General features: G+C 44.6%; 1 protein-coding gene across 1 annotated transcript; it reads left to right on the top strand.

The window, feature by feature from the left end:
- The first annotated feature begins 1,433 nt into the window (after positions 1 to 1,433).
- On the top strand, positions 1,434 to 21,583 carry EMP1 (epithelial membrane protein 1). The gene is made up of 5 exons (XM_017873324.1): positions 1,434 to 1,638; positions 16,223 to 16,341; positions 18,265 to 18,361; positions 18,467 to 18,607; positions 19,321 to 21,583. Exons 2-5 carry the CDS (start codon positions 16,264 to 16,266, stop codon positions 19,488 to 19,490), a joined length of 486 nt encoding a protein of 161 aa, XP_017728813.1. The 5' UTR covers positions 1,434 to 1,638; positions 16,223 to 16,263; the 3' UTR covers positions 19,491 to 21,583.
- Positions 21,584 to 23,553: the final 1,970 nt, after the last annotated feature.

The following is a 23,553-nucleotide window of genomic DNA, read 5'->3' on the forward strand; positions in this document are numbered from 1 at the left end:
ATATAGGTTCATTGCAGAAGATTTGGAAAATACAGAATTGTGACCAGAACAAACTAAAATGCACCCATAATTTTATCACCGAATTTGATCAACATTTTGGTGAATAGCCACCAGTCTGTTTTCTATCTTTTTAGGGAATATAAGTTCCAAGAGGCAGGGCTGTCGTTCACTTCTGTGACTCAGTGCTCTGAGCCAGGCCCAGTGAAGGTTGACGTGCAGGCTGTGCTGACGGAATCAATGAAGAAATACTACACGTGCGTATTTTGAATTGAAACAGGTCATCAGGGTGCAGCAGAGAATAACAGAAATAGAATTGCTTGGATGTGTTGACTTAGATCCAAGGTACTACTGGTAATGTACTGTATCTCCTTGAATAATTCACTTCACCTCTCTGGGCCTGAGCTGCTTCTTCAGTAAAATAATCCTTGCAGCTAAGATTTGTTGAGTGCTCACTATGTACACTATCATAAGCACTATATGTGTATTTCTCATCATAGCTTTATGAGTTATGTACCTGCCATCTCCATTTTATGCATGAGAAAATAGGCATGGAGAAGTTAAGTGGTTCACCTAAAGTCACACAGCAAATTTGTGGAGAACTGGGCTTGAACTCAGGCATCTGGGCTTTTACTCTCTCCAGTGGAATGCCTGGACTGTGGGATAAGATGACTTCACAGGCCTCTCCCAGCTCCAGTGTCGAGAGAGAGAGAGAGGGGGGAGTGGTGCAGGGAGGTAGTTGGGATGATTACGCTACTGGCCAAGTTCAAGAAAGTCAATTGTGGAACAAGGTCCAGCTGATTATTGCAGAGAGCAAGGTTCTTAACTAGAGGACTTCCTCCTGGAATGTGGAGAGTCCACACAGGCACTAGCAGAGCATAATGAAAGACCAGGAATTCTCCACTGTTCAATCAGTGCTCCATCACTCAGAGGCAGGGATGCAAGGGCTCCTCGTGTGTCCCCTTTGCCTTCAGGGCCTCCCTGTAAAGCCACCCACTGGACAGGGCACCAGGGTCAGGCAGGGAAGTAAATAAAAGAAGGAATCTGATAATTCCTGACAGTGTGCAGCAGCTGATGCATTTAATGGGGGAGGAAGACTGGGAATCTCGCTGGATGATGACCTAGGATGTCAGTCAGCAGGACACTGGCCCCTTTACTGCCCCTCCCAGGCTGAAACCTTGTGTTTTGCCTTATGCCCATGGTAACCAAGTCTCCTTTTTGGTGAGGAGGAATGGGCTTCAGTAAACAGATCTATTTGTGTGATCCTATTACTCATTTGAAGCAATGTCACTCCTTTTTCCACTGTGGTCTGTGTGTCTGAGTCAGAGACAGCCTACAACAGGGTTCTTTGAATTGATGGCTCACTCCCAACCACTCTTGACTGACTGCCAGCTTAGCAGGGCGTAGCTTACCAACAAATCTTTTTTTTTTTTTTTAAAGCCAGACTGATTCATAGAAACTCCTTTAAAACACGGTGAAAAGAAACCGCCCATTACACACCCCACTACACCAGCAGGGGAAACTTATAACCTCGGGAGGCAGGTCCCTCCCCTCAGTGCGGTCGCATACCTCCAGAAGAGCGGACCAGGGCTGCTGCCAGCACCCGCCACTCAGAGCGCCTCTGTCGCTGGGACTCTCCAGGTAGGACAGCTCCTAACGCTGAGGGGACTCTCAGCAAACCTTCTCCTTCCTTTCCACGGCTCTCCTTCTTCTGACCTCATGTAAGCTTTGCTTTTACTTTTTTCCTTTGCTATTTTTGTATGATCCTTGAAACTTTTGGCTCAAAGTGGATACAGAGACAACTTTTTCCAGAAAGTTCAGAAAAGTGTATTTTGAGGACGGAGTCTGGGGAAATCAGTGGGACGGGACTGAAATCGTGCCTAGCAGTGATCGGGTTCTCGTTCTAGGATGTGGAGGGAGCAGGGACTTTGAAACAAACCGGGGTAGGATACTGTTTATGGAGGAAACACCACACACCTTGGAAGTGACATCGGGAACTGGCCAGATGGTTTCCACCTCCTCCGTTTTGATTCTGATTGCTTCAGGACTTGAATTGTTTCTCTGCTCGCTGGTTGTTGGTTGGGATTTTTTGGGTGGTAATGGATAGATAACTGGTTTTCAGCTTATTTTTGACACTGCTTTTCCTGCCTGTTTTCTTCTCTATTCATTTCTGTTTAAATTGAAGTATTTTTTTCTCCTCACAGGATGGGAAGAGGGGGATTGGTTTGTTTAAAGAAAATCATTGGCCGGGCACGGTGGCTCACGCCTGTAATACTAGCACTTTGGGAGGCTGAGGCGGGTGGATCACCTGAGGTCAGGAGTTCAAAACCAACCTGGCCAACATGGTGAAACCCTGTCTCTACTAAAATGCAAAAATTAGCCAGGCATGATGGCAGGTGCCTGTAATTCCAGCTACTCAGTAGGCTGAGACGGGAGAATTGCTTGAATCCGGGAGACAGTTGTTGCAGTGAGCTGAGTGAGACTCCATCTCAAAAAAAAAGAAAAAAAGAAAAAAAAAGAAAACCGTTACAGAGAGAAAGACAGGGAGACAACTGGTGTTTCAAATGAAACATGGGAGGGGTTCATTTGGTGGAAGCAGGAGCTGATGAAGATTCCAGATGCCTTCTCTTGGCCAGATGTGGAGGGTGGGGGAGGCAAAAGGGAAGCTGGGTTTGGAGAAGAGGGTGGGGCAGGAGAACATCTGTGCCTGTTAAAAATTGTTGAGTGGCTTTGTGCTTTCACCCCAGAAAAGCTGCTTTTCAGTGCTGAGTGAAAAGATGGCATATCAGAAACGATAAAAGAACTTTTAAAAGCAAGTGGATGTGGAATTTCTCTGCATGGAAGGCAGTGATTGTTTTGAAATGCCTATCTTTTCTCTCGTTCCCAAAATGTGGTTGTATAAATGCAAACACTCATGCTAATCATGAAGTAAATCAGGAGGAATGAAGAAGTGTGCTTTTTCCTTTTTTTGTTTTTTGTTTTTAGGTTAGCATATTGGGTGAGTGTCTACTGAGGTGTGGCCCATTTCAACGTAAGATACTGGTATATTTTTTCCCCCAAGTAAACAAGATGAGAATGACAGGATTCAGCTTGTCTGACAAAGTTAGGCTTTTCCTTTAGAAAGGCAGTAGGTTGGGAGAGAAGATTTAGATGTAATCAACCCTGTGTTGGGCAGGCAGTGCGCCTTGTAAAACTGCCCAGGGGGGATGATTGAGTAGGCACCAGGGCAACTTTTCAAGATGAAGGGAACTCTACATTTGCTTCAGATGTTTATTATTTCCACATTACATGGATGTGGATTAGAGAAGCCATTATTAAATCAACAGTGTTAATATCCTGTGAAAATTATACAAATCTTTTAGTTCTGTGCAGGTTAAAATTAACAAGCAATGTCTGTCTCACCAGTCAGCACACGGAAAGCCCCGACAATGTTGGGAGTGTAAACCATCATGAATTGCATTATTTGTGGCAGCGTTTCACATGATACCGTAGCTTTATACAGGAGAAAATATGCTACATGTTACTTGCTAGAGTTTGAAGACAATTTAGAAAAACGCGGTTTTGATTGCTGCGCTCTGCTCTTCCTCCAAGAAGTAGTGAGAGAATCCCTTAGCTGTGAGAGTTTTTCTGGATTTCAGCTTTGACAATACAGAAATGTGAGGGTTATTCCCGCCACCCCCTCCGCCTCCCCCGCCCCCCGCCTCCCGCTCCACCCCTCCCACCCTCAGGGGCAGATCCAATTCCACCCAGACTCCGAAGAATGGGGCGGGGCGGGGCGGGGCTGCAGGACATCCTGTCTGGCGCCCGGGTCAGAGGGCCCCCACATTTTACATTGTTTGTGGGTACTAAACTGTCTTGGGAGTTGGCAAAAGGCCATCAAGAACCAACTCGGAGCAGATCACATCCTTAGAATCTGGCCATCTCCCAGGACTGCTGGGCGGACTGCTGGGCAGACCGCTGGGGAAAGGAAAGACATCCCTTCTGTGGATTGTGGAAAGGACTTATTACACCTTCCTCAGCGCTTCCTGCTTCCTCCAGAGACCAGATTAGGCCCATCAAGTTCCCAGCCTTGTCAGTGGGCTTCATGGAGACCCCCCTGCCCAGGAATGCAGACCCTCTTGGCTTGCTCTGGGTGGCTCTAGGAATTTCAGGTAGTGCCAGACCCACAGGGGCTACTGGAGAGAGACACGTTGAAGACCTAGGAAAACTTGTGGATGAGGCAAGACTGCTTTTCTGTAGACTCTATGGAGCCTGGTGGGGCACGTAACTGAACCGTCGCTACAGGAAAGGGCAGGAGGCAAGTCAGTTCCATTTCATCCTTTGTTTCGTTCACAGAATTCTAAATTTGGGAGGGATCTTGGATCTCATTCATTCTCCTACTGTGTGCAGAAATCTAATTGTTACACCATCTTGAGCAGACGGCCATCCTACAGATCTTAAAATTTCCAGATGCGGGGAGCTCAGAACCTCAGTGTGTATCTCCACACTCATGCCCCCTAGCAGGCCAGCTCTAATTTTATTAAAGTTCCTTAAATCCAGCAAAATCAGCTTCCTTATAACTTCCTGATTCTGCTGGCCTGAAACAACTCAGAAAATATCTATTCTGGTTTCGTTGTTGCTCCACCCAATGATCCTTATCCTCTAAACACTTAACACCTATTTAATATTTAATGAATACAACTTAATGGATCTACATTGCATTATCTTTTCTTCTTCTTCTTCTTTTTTTTTTTTTTTTGCCTAAGGCTCAGAAGGGCAGCGAGCATTTTTGAAGCTTGGAATTATGCTCTTAGTCAATCATACTCACGGGGTTTTTGATTTGGAGGTATTTTCATTTTCTAAATGCATGAATATGGTTCCTTCTTTAACTTCCCTCATGTATATACATAGCTGCCTAACACTAAAGCTCAGGCATATTTGGGACTCTCAGATGTACATACTTGGAGGGACACACCAAGTGTTGCTACCTACTAGGTCATGGTTAGATCAATCCAATACCAGGACACAGGCTTCTAGTTAGGGGATTGTCCCATAACTTGGGGATTGTCCCATAACTTGGTCCATAGTTCACGTAGCCCATGCCTATACATTATCACCACCCATCATAGTAACTATGGAAACAGGCTGCCCATCAAATGTAGCCTCCTTGTAATTGCTGGCCAGCAATCTGGGTATCAACCCCTTGAGAAGAGCTCCTACATCTTAACCAGTGTAGAACAGGAATTTTCTCACCATAGGCTTCCCTTTTCTAATACTTTTCCCAGATCCGCCCAGGTGATCTTGAATTTCTGGACTGCACTTGCTATTCAGTAATCAAGGAAGCCCAAATATGGTTCCAGTTAGGGGTTTACTTGAATCTCCATCACCCAGCCCTGACATACACACATCCTGAGACTACTCTTTGCAACACTTCAGTCCCTGGCGTCCTGCCTGGGTAAAACCGTTTCCTTCAGTTTACCTGGGAGAGTCACTGATACTGAAGCAGAACGATGAAAGCACAAACACCTGTGGTGATTGCCGCTCCTGTCTCTTCCTTTTTAACAAAATGTTTGGGTCAAGGTTTTCTTTTGTGTGGTGGAGATGGCATTTCTCTGGAACTACGATGGACTCCTCTGCTGAATGGTGCCCTTGGCCTTATGTGGCTGTGACAGTTTTTCTATTTGCTGAGCCTGTTTCATGAATTGTTTCTTCAAACAGGGTAGTTAAACTAGAGAGCCCCTTCAGCACAGCTTGAAACCGCGGCAAGAATCCTGGAGCAGATGTCAGACAGCTGACTAGGAAGACAGAGGGGCAGTGGTGTTATCTAGACTCTGCCGTGTAACCACAGGCGAGGCCCTTGTCTTCTTGCTTTTGGAAGTTGAACCTGTTGGTTCTTTCAGACCCCTTATGGCTCTGAGATTCTAAGATTCAGCCAGGCGTGGTAATCGAGCTATGTGGGAGACTGAGGTGGGAGGATCACTTGAACCCAGGAGTTTGAGACCAGTCTGGGCAATATAGACCTGTCTCTGAAAGAAGAATTTTAAAAAGCAGGGCGGGGTGGTGCATGCCGGTAGTCCCAGCTACTTGGGAAGCTGAGGCAGGACGATTGATTGAGCCCAGGGCTCTGAGGCTGCAGTCAGCTATGATTGTACCATTGCACTCCAGCCTGGGTGACGAAACAAGACCCTGTCTCAAAACAAAACAAAACGAACAACAAAACACCAAAAAAGAAACGAAAAACCAAAAAATTCAGATCCTACCATTTCTGTTTTGAGGAATCCCTTGGGCTGACGCTAGCAGCTAGTTTAATCTGTAAAAATTGATAGAAAAGCGAAACAAGGTAACGCGTGGCATTGAAATGGGCATTTTTCAGAGGATTCTCATCTCTTAGGTTCCTTGAGGACCCACGCAGCCTCCTCTGCCCCATCCACTCAGAGATTCTTTAGGCATGGTGTTCCCCAGACTCACTCTCAGCCATGAGTGTTCACCCGGCACTAGGAATAAAAGAAAGAGGTTTGAGTAATTAAATGTAAAGGGTGCCGGCTCAGATGAGGAGGGCAGGCTGAGTCTGCGAAGACATTGACAACAGCAAAGCATTCACCAGGAACAGAATCAGGCTCAGGGAGAAACTGAGCTGGCCCTGGGAAACAAACTCCACCCTCTTCTCAAGGAGGGAGACCCTGCAGCATGAGGGTGTGGTGTATAGGTGTGGACAGGAGCCAATGAGGAACAATTTGAGAGGAGGAAGAGGAAGGTGCGACTAAGACAGGAGGGAGGGAGGGAGAGCAAGTGGGATGCTATTTCCCAGGCTGTGTGTTGAGGGAAGAGGCAGGCAGAAAGACCTAAAAGCGGGAGAAAGGGCTAAGTCGATAGAGAAAGACAAAGTGGATAGACAAAGAGCTAAGTGGATGGAGAAAGAGCAAGGGAGAAGTGATGAGGCTGTTTCCCCTCTCATCCTTCTGCTCTTTTTGGGGACCACCTACCCTCAATGTTTCAGGACAGTCCTTCGGTCAGAATTTTATTCTTTGTCCCTTGTGAAGAATCTTTTGTTGCATTGGTTTCCTCTTGTTTTTTTCAGGATAGTTGACACCTCTTTGGTATCATTTGAGTTTCCACTACGGGTGCCCACCAGGCTGGAACCTCTTCAATGTTTCTCCTCTTCCAGGTCAGATCAGAGCTGAGAGCAAAACGGGGTCCTTGATCCTTAGACCTCTCGTTTCAAAGACTCAAAGACCCTTCCCCAGGACCCCGGAGAAGGGGAGTTGGAGAGAGCTTTGCGACCCTGAAACAACTAGCTTGGGGCAAGCCAGTGTGTTCACATTGATCTCAGAGAAAGTTCTGAAGCTGAGACCTGGAGCTTCCTTTTACTGAAAGATAGTCTCCAGGTCTGGGTGGGGTGGGGATTCCTGTGATGAGGGTTAGAAGCTTGCTTGGAGTTTGCAGGGGGATCTGGTTCGGGCCTGTGGTGGCCAGGCAGGCTGGCTCTGCTGGGTGGGCCTTCTCCGCAAAACGAAGGGAGAAGCAGTGCCTCTGAAGACCATGTGTTTTTATAATTGACACAGTTTTAAGGGGTGTATGCTGACTCTTTGATTAACTCAGAGAACGTAGGAGGAAAAGAAAGAACAGTAGATCTGGTAGAAGTTCTAGAAATTCCACCAAACCCTAAGCCAAGAGACAGGAGAGAGAAAATCATGCCAGGTGGAAGAGCCCTGCCTGGAAGGTGCGAAATGGCTTCAGTTCTGATTCGATTCCATTTCTCCTTTGGGGAGGTACATTTCCTTCTCATCAAGGGGTTGGACTGAATGACCTCAGTGCCTCTCAACCTCTAAAGAACGAATTGAAATGAAGCCCTGAGCCCACCTGATGGGTCTGGGGTGTCTCTAGGCAAGGGGCCTCCCCTCCCAGCTTGCCACCTTCCAGTAGGCTGCAGCTTTGCTGGTTGAAGCATGTTGCCGCCATCTACTGTTGGTCCCGCCCAAGCGCCGCTGGGGCTGGACCACACCTAGGTTTTCTTCCCAAACCCCTAGTTATTATCTTGGCAGCTTCTCCCTTGAAGACATTCTGGCTGCCAGAACACTCCTTTGTCAAAAGCAGAAGGCAACTCACGCTTCCGTCCTCGCCCAGGGAACATCGCCCAATCCCTTAACCAGCTGCAGTCTGGGGGAGTGGGCTGGGCCCCAACTTCACAGCCCAGGTCTGGCCTCAGTCTTTGCAGCTGTTGCCCAAATCCACCCCCTCCCTTGGACACAAAGGAGGACAGGCGGAAATAAGAGAGCGAGATTATTCTCCTTGGGAGCATTTGCAAAAACAATATTCATGCCACTTGTTTGTTTTTAGCATAATCGTTGGTCTTCAGGCTCTGCCAGGGAAGCATAAGGCCCATTTCGCTGGCCTGAGCCTCTCGCTTTACACAGAGGAAGAGACCAACCAACCGGGAACTGTGTGGCCCCCGCTCTGTGCCTGGCACAGGCCTTCAGCCCTCACGCTAATCCTTTGAGGTCTACAGGTCACAGTTCAGATGTGGTGGAACCAGGATTGGAGCTGAGAAGCCCTGCTCTGTGCTACTTTGAACTCTGTGCCTCTAGGAGCCACTGACCAGAGAAGTTATGTGATTTTTCCAAAGTCAGCAGTTGGTAGGAGGCAGATTTATTATAAGAATCTGGTTCTCCAATAGGTTCTCTCTCATATAGCGGGCTTGCCCCACTCGCAACCCACCCCTTGGCTCCTCACCCCTAACTATGTGAGACTCTGTGCTAGTCTACACAGCACCAGACAAACACGACTTGCTGTATAATCACCCCCGGTTATGATAGCCTGCATTTGGGAGATGAAAAAAATAATTGTTTTCCCTGCAGCCTGTAGGTTCCTATTACTTTTGCTGCTTGACTGACGATGTTTCTCCTGGTCGTAAAAACTGCCCTGTATTTTCCAACATCAAGTCCTACCTGAAGTTCCTTCCTTCCACACCAAACATGAGCTATGCAGAGGCCGAAGGAAATGGCCCTTGAGAATCCTTTTTCTCCGCATGTTTCCCACGGAGAAATTAATACCCTGCTTTCCCACTCCTGCATAAAAACAATATTGAGAATGGAAAAGTACACTTGATATAAAACAACAATAACAATGGCCAGAGAGGCTCATCCAAGGTCTCATCCACTCAGCCTGCCTTTAATCCCAGTCTTTTCTTCCTCCAGACACATCCTCACTGGCTGCCCCCAGAAAGGAGTGCTTCCTTTTCTGCTTTTGTGTTAACATGAGCATCCATTTTGCCAACCAAATGATCCTTCATGGGAAACAAACACGTCAAAAGCAAACCAACAAAAGCAAAATGCTCCTGACGTGCGCAGAGGACAGAAAGGCTTTCGTGCCACCCTGCGCGGTGTCCTTAGGAAGGAGAGGCAGCTGCAGAGTTTCAGGTGTCACGCTGAGGAAGGTGGTGTGGGGACGGCTGACTCATGGGGGTCAGTTGACCAGAAGCAGTGGCTACGCCTCTCTCTCTCTCCTCATGCTTTGGAGGAAGGGCCATGTCTTTGGTCAGATGCTGTGAGAAAGCTTTCTCCAAAGTTTACAGTTATCCAGAAAGAGATCAGAATTTCACTGTCAGAAAAACATTGGCCAACAAAAAGGGAGTGTCTAGCAGTAATCTCAGGACTGTGTTATGACTTGACTGAGATTTTGAGATCTAAGGTGAGGGCCTCTGGTGAATCTTCTGATAACCTGGTAGTTCTTCTGTGAAGACAACCATGTTAGAAAGAGGAAGAATCAGTCTAGTAGGGTAATGGGTGGTGGTCGTTGCCAAGAGCCCACTTGGGCATATTGTCAGAAAAATCTTTCCAATTGGGGAGGGGATCCTGGTAGGTAGCGAGCTCTCCATGACTGGAGGAGGTTAAGCATGATTTAGATAGTTCTTTGGTCTAGATCTGTAGATGACTTTCTTGAACTGAAAAGGAATTTTAAAGACCTCCCTCTTCAGTCCTGAGATTCTATAATTCAAAGAAGTAGAGAGAAAGGTTAAATCTGCAGACAAACTAGCGTTTAGAAATTTAAGACATTCTCTTTGAATTCACTTATTTCCTTTTGAACAAAAGGCAACACACACATATATACCCTTGTGTATTCAAATGCACTCAGGAAACAGTCACATATTTACATAGGTATTTATGTAGAAATATATAATAAAGTTTGCATACAATAAGATGCTCAATACATAGTTGTAGTAAAGTATTAAACAATTTCTGAAAAATAATAAAGGACTAAAGTCTATGTATGTTAAAAAAAAAGGAAATATTTTCCCTCTAGAATTCTGTGGTTATTATGAAGTCTTCAGTCATTTTGACATTGATTATTTTTCCATAGGGAAGAAATTATGGCCATCCTTAATTCATTTATTTGTTCATTGAACAGATATTTATTTGGTACCTGTCATAGGCAAGACTCTCCCTTCAGGGACTTAAAATCTTAGGGCTATCATTAGCGGTTTTAATGAAAAGCTATGTGAGGGCAATAACATAAGAGAGAAAAGAAACCTACTCCTAACCTATGGATCTGGGAAGGCATTTTGGAAGAGGTAGGATTTTAGCTTGGTTGAAAAGAATTTGATAGACTGTCACTGAAAGAAGAATACAAAGCAGGGCTTTTATTTTTGGAAATCCGAGGCCTGGGATTGCAAGGACTGGCTTGAGGTGCTTGGAGCCTCTTTCCTGGTGTTTGGTGGTGGTTAGTGGTGGGAGTTTGGAGGTTCTTAAGCAGGGGAGTACCATGGTCACATAACCCAGTAGCAGGGTAGAAGATATGTTAGAGGGGAGGCGTTCAGAGACAGGGTCATGGGTGAGGCTGATGCCATGGTCAGGCTAGGACCTGAACTGGACAGTGGCAATGGGAATGGAACATAAGGAAGGATGTGAGATAAATAATGGAGGTAGAAACTCAGGGTAGGACTGTGAGGTTTTGGGCAACAAAAGTGGAATGAGGGGAAGGGAAGATAGGATATTTGGCAGTGGTCATTACTGCTCTCTTCTCCCCAGAAAAAAACCTGGTCTTTCTTAAGCTGCCAAGGAAATGCCAGCCAGATCCATCCCCTGCTTCTCAGAAAGCTCTCTCGTGCCCTCTTGTAGAGAAGGCCTCCATGATGCCTTTCATCTGGGAGAATCTTACCCATTCTCTAATGAATCATGGAAATTTGAGCCCCGAGGGCCTCCCCCAGTGTTCGCATCATCTTCAGTCCCTGATTTCTGAGCATGCTCCTCTCCCACCCCTCGGCTAAGGCTAATTCTTCAGTGACTCAAGCCCCAGGATTCTGACCACTTCCTTCACTGAAGAAGTGGGTTTTTGGTTGCTCTATTCTATTGTATTGCTCCCAGTTATTGTGTTTTAGGCCACACTTAAAGAATTGCTGCTGCCTCCAGGCCGCATGGCAGTTCAATAAGCACACAGACTTCTGGACAGGAGGAAGTTATCTGACTCCTAGCTTAGCAATCACAGAGCCAAATTATGCACCTCTAAACTTCCCTTCTGTTTCTTAGAAGTAAATTATTCTCATAGTCTCTACAGATTTAGTTACCCACCAGAAAAGGAAAGGCTCCCATGCGGGCCTGAGTAATTTCTCACTGGTCAGATAACCCTAAAAGTGTTAGGCTGTCTGAACAAAGGCAACAAAGCAATGTATGGCAGTCTCAGGGCTGTGTTCCTTTGATTGTTTCATTTGTGTGTGTGTGTGTGTGTGTGTGTGTGTGTTTGGTGTAAGAGGGAGGCAAGAAGCCAATAAAGATTTAAATGGATGGAGATAACTTGAGAGGTTTGGTTATCCCTCTTTCCCTTCTCTCATGTCTCATATTATTAAGCCCTTTGGAGCTATAGCCACGAGCAATTTTAATCTTCAGGGTTCTATTTTATTTTATTTTATTTTATTTTATTTTGAGATGGAGTCTTGCTCTGTTGTCCAGGCTGGAGTGCAATGGAGCGATCTCAGCTCCTTGCAACCTCCGCCTCCCTGGTTCAAGCGATTTTCCTGCCTCAGCCTCCCCAGTAGCTGGGACTACAGGCGTGTGCCACAACGACCGGCTAACGTCTTGTATTTTTAGTAGAGATTAGGTTTCACCATGTTAGCCAGGATGGTCTTGAACTCCCTCAGGGTTATTTCTACTAACTACAACTATATTAGCTATTCTGTTAGCTAAGAACTTTATCTAAATACTGAATGGTCACTGTTTGTGAGGTTTGCATTAGAGCTAGGAGCACAAAGACACCTCTGCTGTAGTGTGGTCTGGGCAATGCGGAAAGAAAAGGAAGAACAGTGGTCAGAAACAAAAGATGGTGGTCGGAGGTAGGGAACTGCAAGCCTGTCCATTAGGGCAGAAAAAACAGAAAAGGGATATCAGAGACCCGTGTGTGGCTCTGAGGTGCTGATCTCCATTTCTGTTAACAATACTTCTCTCCAGAGTCAACATACATGGCTCCTGTACCTTCCTCAGTTTCCCACCCAGCCCCTGACTGCCCCTGTGCCACGTATGTTAGGTAGGTGAGGCTTAAGAAAGAGATCATCCTCCACTCACAGTGGTGGGTACAGAAATGTGTTCCTGGCATCCACATAGAAGTCAGTGGATGGCCTGTTCTTTAAAAATGCAATGAATTGATAAGCTCTGCTGGCCTAGGTCTGGGAGTCTAAGCACCACAAATGAACGCTGTTATGATCATTCCCCTACAACTTTGGGACTGCCCAGTGCACCAAATCTGCAAAAAGCAGGTTTTGCTTCAAAGTATTCAGAATTGCAATGCTGTGATTCTCTGCATCTTGGTTTGCTCAGCCTCACTAGGACTGGGGTATGCTTTCCACTGGAGAGTGCCACCCATAACATTTTGGAGAGGGGTGAGGCAGAAGTCTACTATTGTTTTAGTGAAACACACTGCTAAGAAATAAGTAGTAGCCACCAATACTTCCAATGTATAAATTCTCATACATAGTATTTTTTTCAGTGCCTTTGTATGAAGCAAGATTCACAGTGGGGCAGGGAATGAATCTCCCCACAAGCTACCCTGCAAGTAATGGGTGGGTGGGTTTCGGGAGCAAGGGTTCTTCTGTTATTCTACTCTGCTATTTGATAAATGCACAGACATTTACCCATTAGGTACCACTAATGGCTTTTTCATAAAGACCTCAATGATCACCTCCTCCCAGACTGAGGGTTCCCCTGGGGGCAGGAGGTATCTAGCCCAGTATAGAGACTGGGTAACTAGGGATGATTCAGCCCAGAAACTCAAGAAAATAATTCATTCTGTTTTCACCTGTGTTGGGGGAAGGCCATTGAAAATAATGGAAGCCCCTCTAAACTGACAGTGAATGATATTCGTAAAACCTGACAAATAATGGGCCAGTGAAAAGATGGAGAAGTTGTAGCTCAAGCTAAACAGCCCCTCCTTCTGGCTGGATACAGCAGCTAAAAGCAGAGAGAACTGTGTGTTTCACACAAGACCACTTGCTAACTCCAGACATTTTGCTGCTTTCCGTGGTGAAAAGACAGGGAGGGCACAACCACAAAAATCCAAGATGAAAGAGAGTTGCTCTTTTGTTTGATTCTCACATCCATTCTTCCAGCCTGCAATGGGCAGGGCTTATGGTCAGCTGGATCCAGGGGCCAGGAACTCACACGCATCACCAGGGCTGTGACGCATGGGGTCCAGGTAGAGGTGCTGTGGGAGGGGTCGTTGAGACAGAGAGTGTGAGCTGGGCAGAGGAAATCAGACTTGACTTTAGGGGTTACAGAGCAACCCAAGGAGACAAAATGCTGCTGAATTCCCAACAACCTATCAGGGAGGAAATGTTTTCTGTGACTCATTTAAGTGGCTTCACTCGGTGGATTATATTCTGTTATTGGCCCCTCCAGCCCTTCCCTCTTTTAAGAAGAGGATGTTTGTAAATTAGAAGCAACAGGAGCAAGAAAGTCATTTGAAGAGACTGAGGAGGATTAAACATGAGTATTCTTATGTAATATTTGTAATTCCCTGCAATCAACCTGTTCCTTTCCCCATAGTGGGCAATGAGATCAGGATCTGGTGAGGTGTGAATCTTGGGGGGTATGAGGAAGTTGGGCTGAGAAAGTGAACTGTCTCCTGGTCTTTCCCGAGGGTGTACTCTTAAAGGTCTCCCCCCTTAAGGGGCAAGGGTTAGACAAATGACAATTTCTAAGAGGACTGAAAGGATTTTATACACCCTGCCTCGTGAACTACACAGCAGATATCTTATTACTTGTACTTAACATGGGGCAGCCTAGCGATTGAGTAACTGGGTTGAGTTGGCAACAGCTACCCGGCTTCACTTATGAATAATAGTAATAATAATAACCACAACTAAAGCAACCCCATTATTAGTAGCTGCCATGTGCCAGACACTAGGTGTTTTACATAAACAATCTGAATTCATCCTCACACTTCCCTTTGCAATTGACATTGCGACTTCCACTTTCTAAATGAGGAAACTGAGATAAGCGGTCAAATAACTGGATATGATTCTAATTCAACCTCTGTCTGATTCAAAAAACTCTTTTTGCTGTGCATTTAAGTCAAGCAGAAAATTGTGGAGGTGTGCTAGAACCCGAGAAAAGCAAAAATGAATTTGAATGTGTGGGGAGATTATTAATAGCAGACATGAAAGCTCCAACCTCTCCCCTGAAAAGGCAGGATAAACGTCATAATTTTTGCATGCGCAGTTAAATTGGACACATAAAAAAACAGCCTGGGTTGGAAGGAAGTGACCAGATTGGGAAGGGGCTGCTGGAGAGGGTCAGGGAGAATGGTGGAAGCAGTGTCTGCCTCTCATTCCTTGCTTGCAGAGCACAAGGCACCCTGATGTATATTAGATCATTCTAGATTTTTGGTTGCCTGATGAAGAAAGTGAGAGGAGATGAAAGGCATGTGAAGTATTGGAATTATAGTATCAGTGCTCTCTAATAAATACCTGGTGTGGCATGAAAGTGGCTCAAGCACATTCAAAGCATCAATTAAATTAGGTGGAGTGAGAGAGGGCAGTGGAACAATTGCAGGACGCGCATGGTCATCTCCTCCCTTGGTTAGGGCATCCACACATCCATTCTGCCTAGGGTGTGAATAACCTCAAGGCCTTTCCTTTTGATGTCCCTCTGAGCGTGCACTGCTTTGTGACAGTCTTAGGCATGACAAAGCCCTCCTTCTGTAGCTGACATAAATCAGAATAGCCTCCCCCATGTGTATCCTTCACACTTCCTTTATGTTCTAGGCTTTATGATCAATGGGCTCCCTTCTTCTCTGCTGCCATTACGGCTGAAAACTTTTGTTTATCCATGTACATTCTTAATCAATGTTAGTTCCCAATCCTCCCATCCTGTGATTTATGCATTTGCCTATCTTCTGTATTGAGTCCTGAAGGATTGGAATTTGTGTAAATGTCATGTGCAAGAAGGCACATTTGGTGGTATCTCAAGTTGCATACTTTTAAAGCCCTCAGAACCGTCACACTGAGCTGTGGAAAATGTGACTCTCTGCCCAGACCAATGGCAGGCTTTCTGCCATGAGGCACACAGAGTCCAAAGGCTCAGGTATAGTAATACTAGTCTGAAATGCTCAGTCGGGAGTGACCAGACCATTAAACTGTTATTAGGTTGTTATAATTATTGAAAACCAAATAGCATTATAATAATAGAATTGTGTCTTTCACATTTTATATCTCATCCGGGATCAAATTAGTAGCCTATTCAGTATATGGGCAGTGAGTAATAGCTGCTATTCTTCAGAAGGCATTCGCTTCTATTAAAAGTGCTGGGTGGACAATTCGATGAAAGCATGGACATTTTCCTAGTGGAAAATGGACATTTATATGACATTGTTGCACAGAGACCTGGAAATTATAAAGGTCTACTTCTTTGAAAATCAAAGTCCCATTTGTAACCTCTAAAACACAAACAAAATAAAATAGTAACAGTTATCATAAAATGTTCTTGTTCCTTATTTGAAATAGAATGTATTAGAGAAATGATTATGTAAATACCTAAGAAGAAACCAAATTATGTTTCCATGTAGGTATGTATAACTGGATGAATAGGCACTTAGGCAAATCAGAACTAGGTTACAGGGGTGTTTTCAGGAATTTATGATTCGATTGTGATGGTTTTTAGAGCAGCTCTTCCTCAGGTTAGCAGATAGCCCACATGTGTGGGAAAACTGAGTCGTCTTATCGAATCCGACAGTAACCGTTTTTGTCCCTTTCTTTTCTTTTCAGAACTCTTTGTTCACGAGTTACCAAAAAAACCGAAAGCCAAGATGTTGGTATTGCTGGCTGGTATATTTGTGGTCCACATCGCCACTGTTATTATGCTATTCGTTTGCACCATTGCCAATGTGAGTAATATTCTTTTGTTTATTCACTCATTGAGAAATCATTTGAATATTTACATCAAGTGCACAAAAGAAGTTTAAGCCACAGCCCTTGCCCTTCATGAACTTACAGCTCAGTTGTGGGAAACAAAATAAACACCCGCTTGCCCTTCAAACAATTAAATAACAAGAGGATAAAGGTGAATGGCCACAGGAGCGATCCTGCCAGAGCTGTAGGTGGTTAAGGGCTGGAGGATCTAGTGCGGCTTCTTCGGTCTCTAGAAGAGCCTTCCCAGCAGCAGGTGTGAGTGGAGCTTGAGGTGAACCTGGAGGGCTGGTAGATGACTGAGGTTTCTCTTAGCGAAAGAGGGAAGGTGGAAGGATCATAGGGATGCATTCAGGTGGGAGTGCTAGCAAAGGAGCACATGTAGGAAGGACAAGCTTTGGTCAGAGGATAAGGAGGACATACACCTAAGTGGCTGGAGCCGGACTTCCCCTTCTGAGAAGCTTGATTAGAAGGATAGATGGGAAGGAGAGGATGACAGGCTCTGACTGCCAGACTGGTGAATTCAAATTTTGAGCAAAGAGTAGCCTGTGAAAGTGGAGTTTTGCGAGATTAACCCAGTGCCACTTAATTAACTAACTCAGACAAAACAAGAAAAAAAAAAAAAAAAAAAAAAAAAAAAGTGGAGGTAGTTTTTTCTCTCTGAACCCTGGGCTACTCTGACCTCTAGTGGTGGCTTATAGCGCCCAATTTGCTTTTACTTGTGCTTTTCTCAGAAAAAACAAGCCAGCTCCTTGGACTTAAAAACCAAGGCCACCAATCACTAGGCCAGCAAACCATGGTTTCAGAATCTGTTTAGGTCCCTATCACAGTTAAAGTATAAATGAGTTTTAAAGTTCAGTTAGAAGAGCTTTGCAAACATTGGTGGGGGTGATCATAAGCAAGGCTAATTTAAGAATAACTGCGATAAGACAACCCCCACCCATGCAACCTCCTCATTTTGTAATTTAGCCATTCTATATGTCAACTCTTATATCTATCCAGATAAATCTGATAAGCCTCTTCAAAGTGTATTAATGAGCTCCAAAGTGCTGCGTGTCTGTGAATTACCAGCCCCTAATATAAGGTTCAGCACACAGCTGTTTATTGAATGAAGAGAAGGGATTGGCGCAGGTGATTGCATGTGCCTGGCCCCACCTTTCCAGTGTGTGCATTTGTGTGTGTGTAGACAGAACCCTGCACCTATTTTCTATTCTAGAAGGATGATTCCTTTTCTTGGGCCAGGCAGGAAGGGATGGTGGCACCATCATGAGCCTGGGGAAATCCATTCAGGTCACCCTTCAGCTTTTAGTAGCCCCTACAGGAAAGCACTTGCTGTAGTATTTTACTATCAAATTACTTTGCATGTTGTGACAGTCAAGTTTGATCCTTCTGTTTAGATGAAAGGGGCTTATTAACTACCAGATTCATTGTTATTTTCCCAGTAGGTCTTATGTTTTTTAATTGTTTCCAGTTGGACATTTCACTTTTTTTTCCTGGTCAACCAGGGACTTAAAAGAAACAATCTTGTTAGAGTATATGAATTGCACACACTTAAGCCAGCTTCCTCATCCTGGATTTCTGTTTCTCAGAACCTTAGAATTTTAAACCACTGTGGTTGAATTACTTCCGTTTATTTTAAGTCATGAAGATCGTGGAACCCAAAGAGGGCTAGGTGATTTCTTTCTGGGTTTCACATTCTTCTGTCTCTCTTCTCTTGGGACCTTTGTGACTTCAGTTTTAATTGGACCTTATTTCCACCCACAGATAGGCTGCTTAGCCATCGTTATGGCTAGATAAAGTGTCTTCATTAATATTTGATCCCGATGCAAGCTGATTTGTTATTTTCTTTTTAAATCAGAGGGTCAGCTTTCAATCAACATTTTCTTTCCTTCTGGTTTCAGGTCTGGGTGGTTTCCAATGTGGGAAATGCATCAGTAGGTCTTTGGAAAAACTGTACCAACACTTTCTGCAGTGAGAACCTGTCATACGCCAGTGAAGGTATATATAAATATATTGACCCAGTGCTGACAATAGGTGTGGTCAGGGAATGTTCGGCCCCTGGAGTGACCCCATGCCCTTGTTCTCCTCGCCCTGTGTCTACAGATGCCCTGAAGACAGTGCAGGCCTTCATGATTCTCTCTATCATCTTCTCTGCCATCTCTCTCCTGGTCTTCGTGTTCCAGCTCTTCACCATGGAGAAGGGAAACCGATTCTTCCTCTCGGGGGCCACCATGCTGGTGTGCTGTGAGTATCTCATGGGTTGAGTCCAGTTTACATTGTTAAGTCCATCTTACCATGGGTGCTTCCGGCAACTTGGACAGATTAGCACATGGTTCAGTGAAACTTCCTTGTGCAATTTTCTCCTCTGGGTATTTGTTCTCTCATGGAAAACCTTGAATTGCTGCTTGGGTTAAGAACCCTCATCTTCTTCATTGTTCAAAACCAGTGCTCCTGGGTAGCTACCAAGTGGCAGCGCATTATCTGTCAATAGTACGTGTGTACAAGACACTTGAAGAAGGCAGAAAGGTAGGAGTTCTCAGAAAGATGAAACCACCGCCACAATGCACACAATGATTGTGATTCTCATTTAATTGTTGTTCTTTCCCAATATACTCGGGTTGGTGGAAGGACGTGCTCTTTTTCATCCTTGATTAGCTTTCCTAGACCCACAAGGGCCAGACAGAACAGCTGGGTGGTAGGCATGAGGTTCTGTGTTTTACATCACACTATGGGCACACAAACCAGCGCAGATATGAGAGCCCAGACACCTCTAATTTATCAACATACCATCAAGTTTGGCCCAGGGGACATCCATCAGAACTCCTGTTTAGGGACAAACAGCCAGAGTTCATTTTCCTATTGCTAATGAGGGAAATAGGATCTTCTTAAAATCAGAAAAACTTTTTCTCAATTTTAATGTAAGAAAACACACTGACACATCTCCTTTTCCCCTGCAGGGCTGTGCGTGCTGGTGGGGGTGTCCATCTACACTAATCGTTATGCAAATAGCTATGGAACCAACTACCAGTGGCAGTATCACCACGGCTATTCCTATATCCTGGCCTGGATCTGCTTCTGCTTCAGCTTCATCATCGGCATTCTCTATCTGGTCCTGAGAAAGAAATAAGGCCGGACGAGTTCATGGGGATCTGGGGGGTTGGGAGGAGGAAGCCGTTGAATTTGGGAGGGAAGTGGAGGTTGCTGTATAGGAAAAACCAAGATAGGGGAGGGGGGAGGGGGAAGAAAAGGGGGGAGGTCAAATCCCAAACCATTACTGAGGAGATTGTCTGCTGCCAAGCCCCTGCCCTGGGGAGAAAGTAGTTGGCTAGTACTTTGATGCTCCCTTGATGGGGGCCAGAGAGCCTCCCTGCAGCCACCAGACTTGACCTCCAGCTGTTCTCAGTGACACACACTGTCTGGGGCCCCATCAGCTGCCACAACACCAGCCCCACTTCTGAGGTGAATTCTGGGTCATGCACTGAGGTCCACAGACCTACTGCACCGAGTTAAAATAGCGGTACAAATTCTGGCAAGAGAGATATTGTCTTTGTGACGAATACGATAAGCCTGGAAGCCATCCTGCCCTTCTGACCCAAAGCAGAACATCACATTCCAGTCTGAAGTGCCTCCTGGGGGGCTTTGGCCTGCGAGCCATTGTCCCTCTTTGGAACAGATACTTAGCTCTGTGGAATTCAGTGACAAAATGGGAGGAGGAGAGAGAGTTTGTAAGGTCACGTTGGTGGGTTAGCTAAACCAAGAAGGAGAGATTTTCACAATGGAAAACCTGGGGGATGCTCAGAGCCCAGTCCAGACCTCACACACGGCTGTCCTTCATGGAGACCTCAAGCCATGGTCTTTGCTAGGCCTCTCGCTTAGAGCCAAGACAGCTCTTCTGGAGTTCCTCTAAAGTCACTAGTGAACAATTCGGTGATGAAAGTACCACACAAACTATGGGATCCAAGGGGCAGTCTTGCAACAGTGCCATATTAGGGTTATATTTTTAGGATTCCACTCAATGCAGTCAATGTTTCTTTTAAGTATACAACAGGAAAGAGATGGACATGGCTGCTTGTAGCACAATCCTATTACTCTTCCTTTAACCGTTTTGAAGAAGTTTTGTCTAATGATCAATATTGAGGATCAGGGCTCCTAGGCTCAGTGGTAGCTCTGGCTTAGACACCAGCTGGAGTGATCATCTTTTAGAGACCCTGCCTATCCCACTTCACAGGTGAGGCACGGCAATTCTGGAAGCTGATTAAAACACACGTAAACCAAAACCAAACAACAGGCCCTTGGGTGAAAGGTGCTATATAATTGTGAAGTATTAAGCATACTATATTTCAGCCATGATAAGAACAGAGTGCCTGCATTCCCAGGAAAATAAGAAAATCCCATGAGATAAATAAAAATATAGGTGATGGGCGGATCTTTTCTTTAAAATAAAAAAGGAAAAACTCTTGTAGTACCTAGTCAGATGGTAGATGAGCTGTCTGCTGCCGCAGGAGCACCTCTATATAGGACTTAGAAGTAGTATGTTATTCCTGGTTAAGCAGGCATTGCTCTGCCCTGGAGCAGCTATTTTAAGCCATCTCAGATTCTGTCTAAAGGGGTTTTTTGGGAAGACTTTTTGTTTATCGCCCTGAGAAGGTCTACCCCAGGGAGAATCTGAGACATCTTGCCTACTTTTCTTTATTAGCTTTCGCCTCATCCACTTCTTTTATACCTTTCATTTTTGGGGTTTTGTTATGCCATGATTTCTGGTATTTATGTAAAAGGATTATTACGAATTCTATTTCTCTATGTTTATTCTGGTTAAGGAAATGTTGAGGGCAAGCCACCAAATTACCTGGGCTGGGGTTAGAGAGATTGGCCAGCAAAAACTGTGGGAAGATGAACTTTGTTATTCTGATTTAATTATCACATGGTTATAGAAGGCTGTCTTAGTGCAGAAGCATACTTACATATCAGACATATCCAAAGGAAATACTCACATTTTGTTAAGAAGTTGAACTATGACTGGAGTAAACCATGTATCCCTTATCTTTTACTTATTGTTCTGTGACATTTATGTCTCATGTAATTTGCATTACTTTGGTGGATTGTTCTAGTACTGTATTGGGCTTCTTCGTTAATGGATTATTTCATATACTATAATTGTAAATATTTTGATACAAATGTTTATAACTCTAGGGATATAAAAACAGATTCTGATTCCCTTCATTGTGTGAATGTTTTCTTTCTAAAAAAATGTGGAAAAATATGGATAGTTGCGACATGTATCCCTCATTAAGCTGCCTATCAGTTTGATTTGGATAACTTGACATTTATTTGAGACATTAAGCTACTTCCTGGTACTATATTAGGCGTTTCTGCAATGGCTCTTTCAGGCAACTGAATGTTATTAAGCATAGTTTTATCTTGCTTTAATTAAACCTCTTAGGCAAAACATGAGACTTCATAAGCTAATACATTAGAAAGAGTTTATGATTTTAAATCAGAAATGCTTGTGACATTAAGAAATGAGGCACTTGTAAAGTTTCTTTGAAATAGCCAGCTCCTCTAGTGTGTCTTCAAAATGTAAAGTGATCCACAAAAGCACGCGTCACACCTATTTGTAGCAGCCCATTCGTTACATAAACCAGGGCGTACCTGTGTGGGCCCTGTGAGTGAAGGGAGGCTTCACTGCTTTCTGTGAGCAGTAAGGACTGGCTTCATTCTGTGAGCGATTAGGACCGGGTAAAGACTGCATATCCTTGTGTCATGTCAGCACCAATACGATAAGGAGGGTTTGAATGTGGAGCAGGCAATCTTCCAGCCCCTTCTGGTCTCGGATGAAATAACTGCATGGAGTAATGCACCAAAAATACACAATGGAGGCTGAAAAGTTCAACGTATTTTAAATCAATTAATCAAATTGCATTGATTCTTGATGCCTTCTCAGAGGCCTACGTGATTTCTTAGATTGCTCTGAGAAACTATCATAAGAGGTCCACTTCCCTCACTTAGCTCCCCCAGGGATTTCTTTTCCCCCATGTCATACACCCCGTCCTAAATCAACCCCCCAGACTATCCTTCCATCCCTTCTCCAGAGGGAACTTTTCTCAGACTCTGCAACAAACTCCTGGCTCTATCCAGAGTGTCCTCTCCTTCAAAGATTGGTATCTTTCTCCTCAAAAGCCTGGATGGTGAATGGGGGTGTATTAGTCAGAATTCTCCAGAGAAACAGAAACAATAAGATTTGCTTGTGTGTGCACATATATATATATATATATATATTTATTTTAAGGAATTGACTCACATGATTATGAAGACAGGCAAGCCCAAAGTCTGCAGGGGGTGGGCCAGCAGAGAGCTGGTGCTGCAGTGCAGGTCTGAAAGTTGCCAGAGTCCCTTTTATAGAGAAGCTTAATAAATATTTGTTGAATTAAATGTCTTAGGTAGAGACAAATTGAATTAAAGTGGTTAAGTAAATACTCTTAGGTGAAATTTGTGCAAATTATGAGTGTAAAGAGGATGAGCTACAGAGCTCTCCATGACCACTCAAGAATGGGACCCATAGGCAAATGATAACTTATTCATCGATCAAGGTGATAAACTTGAGTTATCAAATGGTTAATAGATAACGATCTCACTCTGCCTTGGAATTAGCCATGCAGTCCCCGTGTAAAACCCCACTGGCTTTCAGGCATGGAAAAACATTTCAGAAAGGCCTTGAAAGAAGGCATATGAAGACCAAAAGGATATTGAGCAGGGCTCCATACTTGAATAAAGAAAGAAACTCTCTTCAGTGTTTACTAAGAAATAGATAGATGTCCTAGTGAAAATGTTTAAATGTATTTGAAGAAGAGCTAGATTTTGTGGGGGGAGAGAAGGGAATAGGATAGGCTGGTGGGAGGCAGAATGAAAAGAAGAAAACTTGTTGGAAATTTTGGAGTAGATTGTGAGGAGAGGTGACCCATTTTAAAGATGTACTTGTTTGGAGGTGAACACGACTTTCAGAGCGCATAGCAGATGAGGAAAGATGTACACTGATTGTGTGGAGCCCAAGGGAAGGAGGGTTTTTGGGGTCTTAAGTGACCTTGTTTCTGAAAGGGAGACATGTAGAGCCTACTTCTGAGGTGGGAGGCTGGGGAGGTGACCATCAAGACCTATACTGATAAACAACTAGGGGCTGGGTGCTGCACCTACAT

The sequence above is a fragment of the Rhinopithecus bieti genome, unplaced genomic scaffold (genome assembly GCF_001698545.2).
Source record: "Rhinopithecus bieti isolate Rb0 unplaced genomic scaffold, ASM169854v2 scaffold_110, whole genome shotgun sequence".
NCBI lineage: Eukaryota > Metazoa > Chordata > Mammalia > Primates > Cercopithecidae > Rhinopithecus > Rhinopithecus bieti.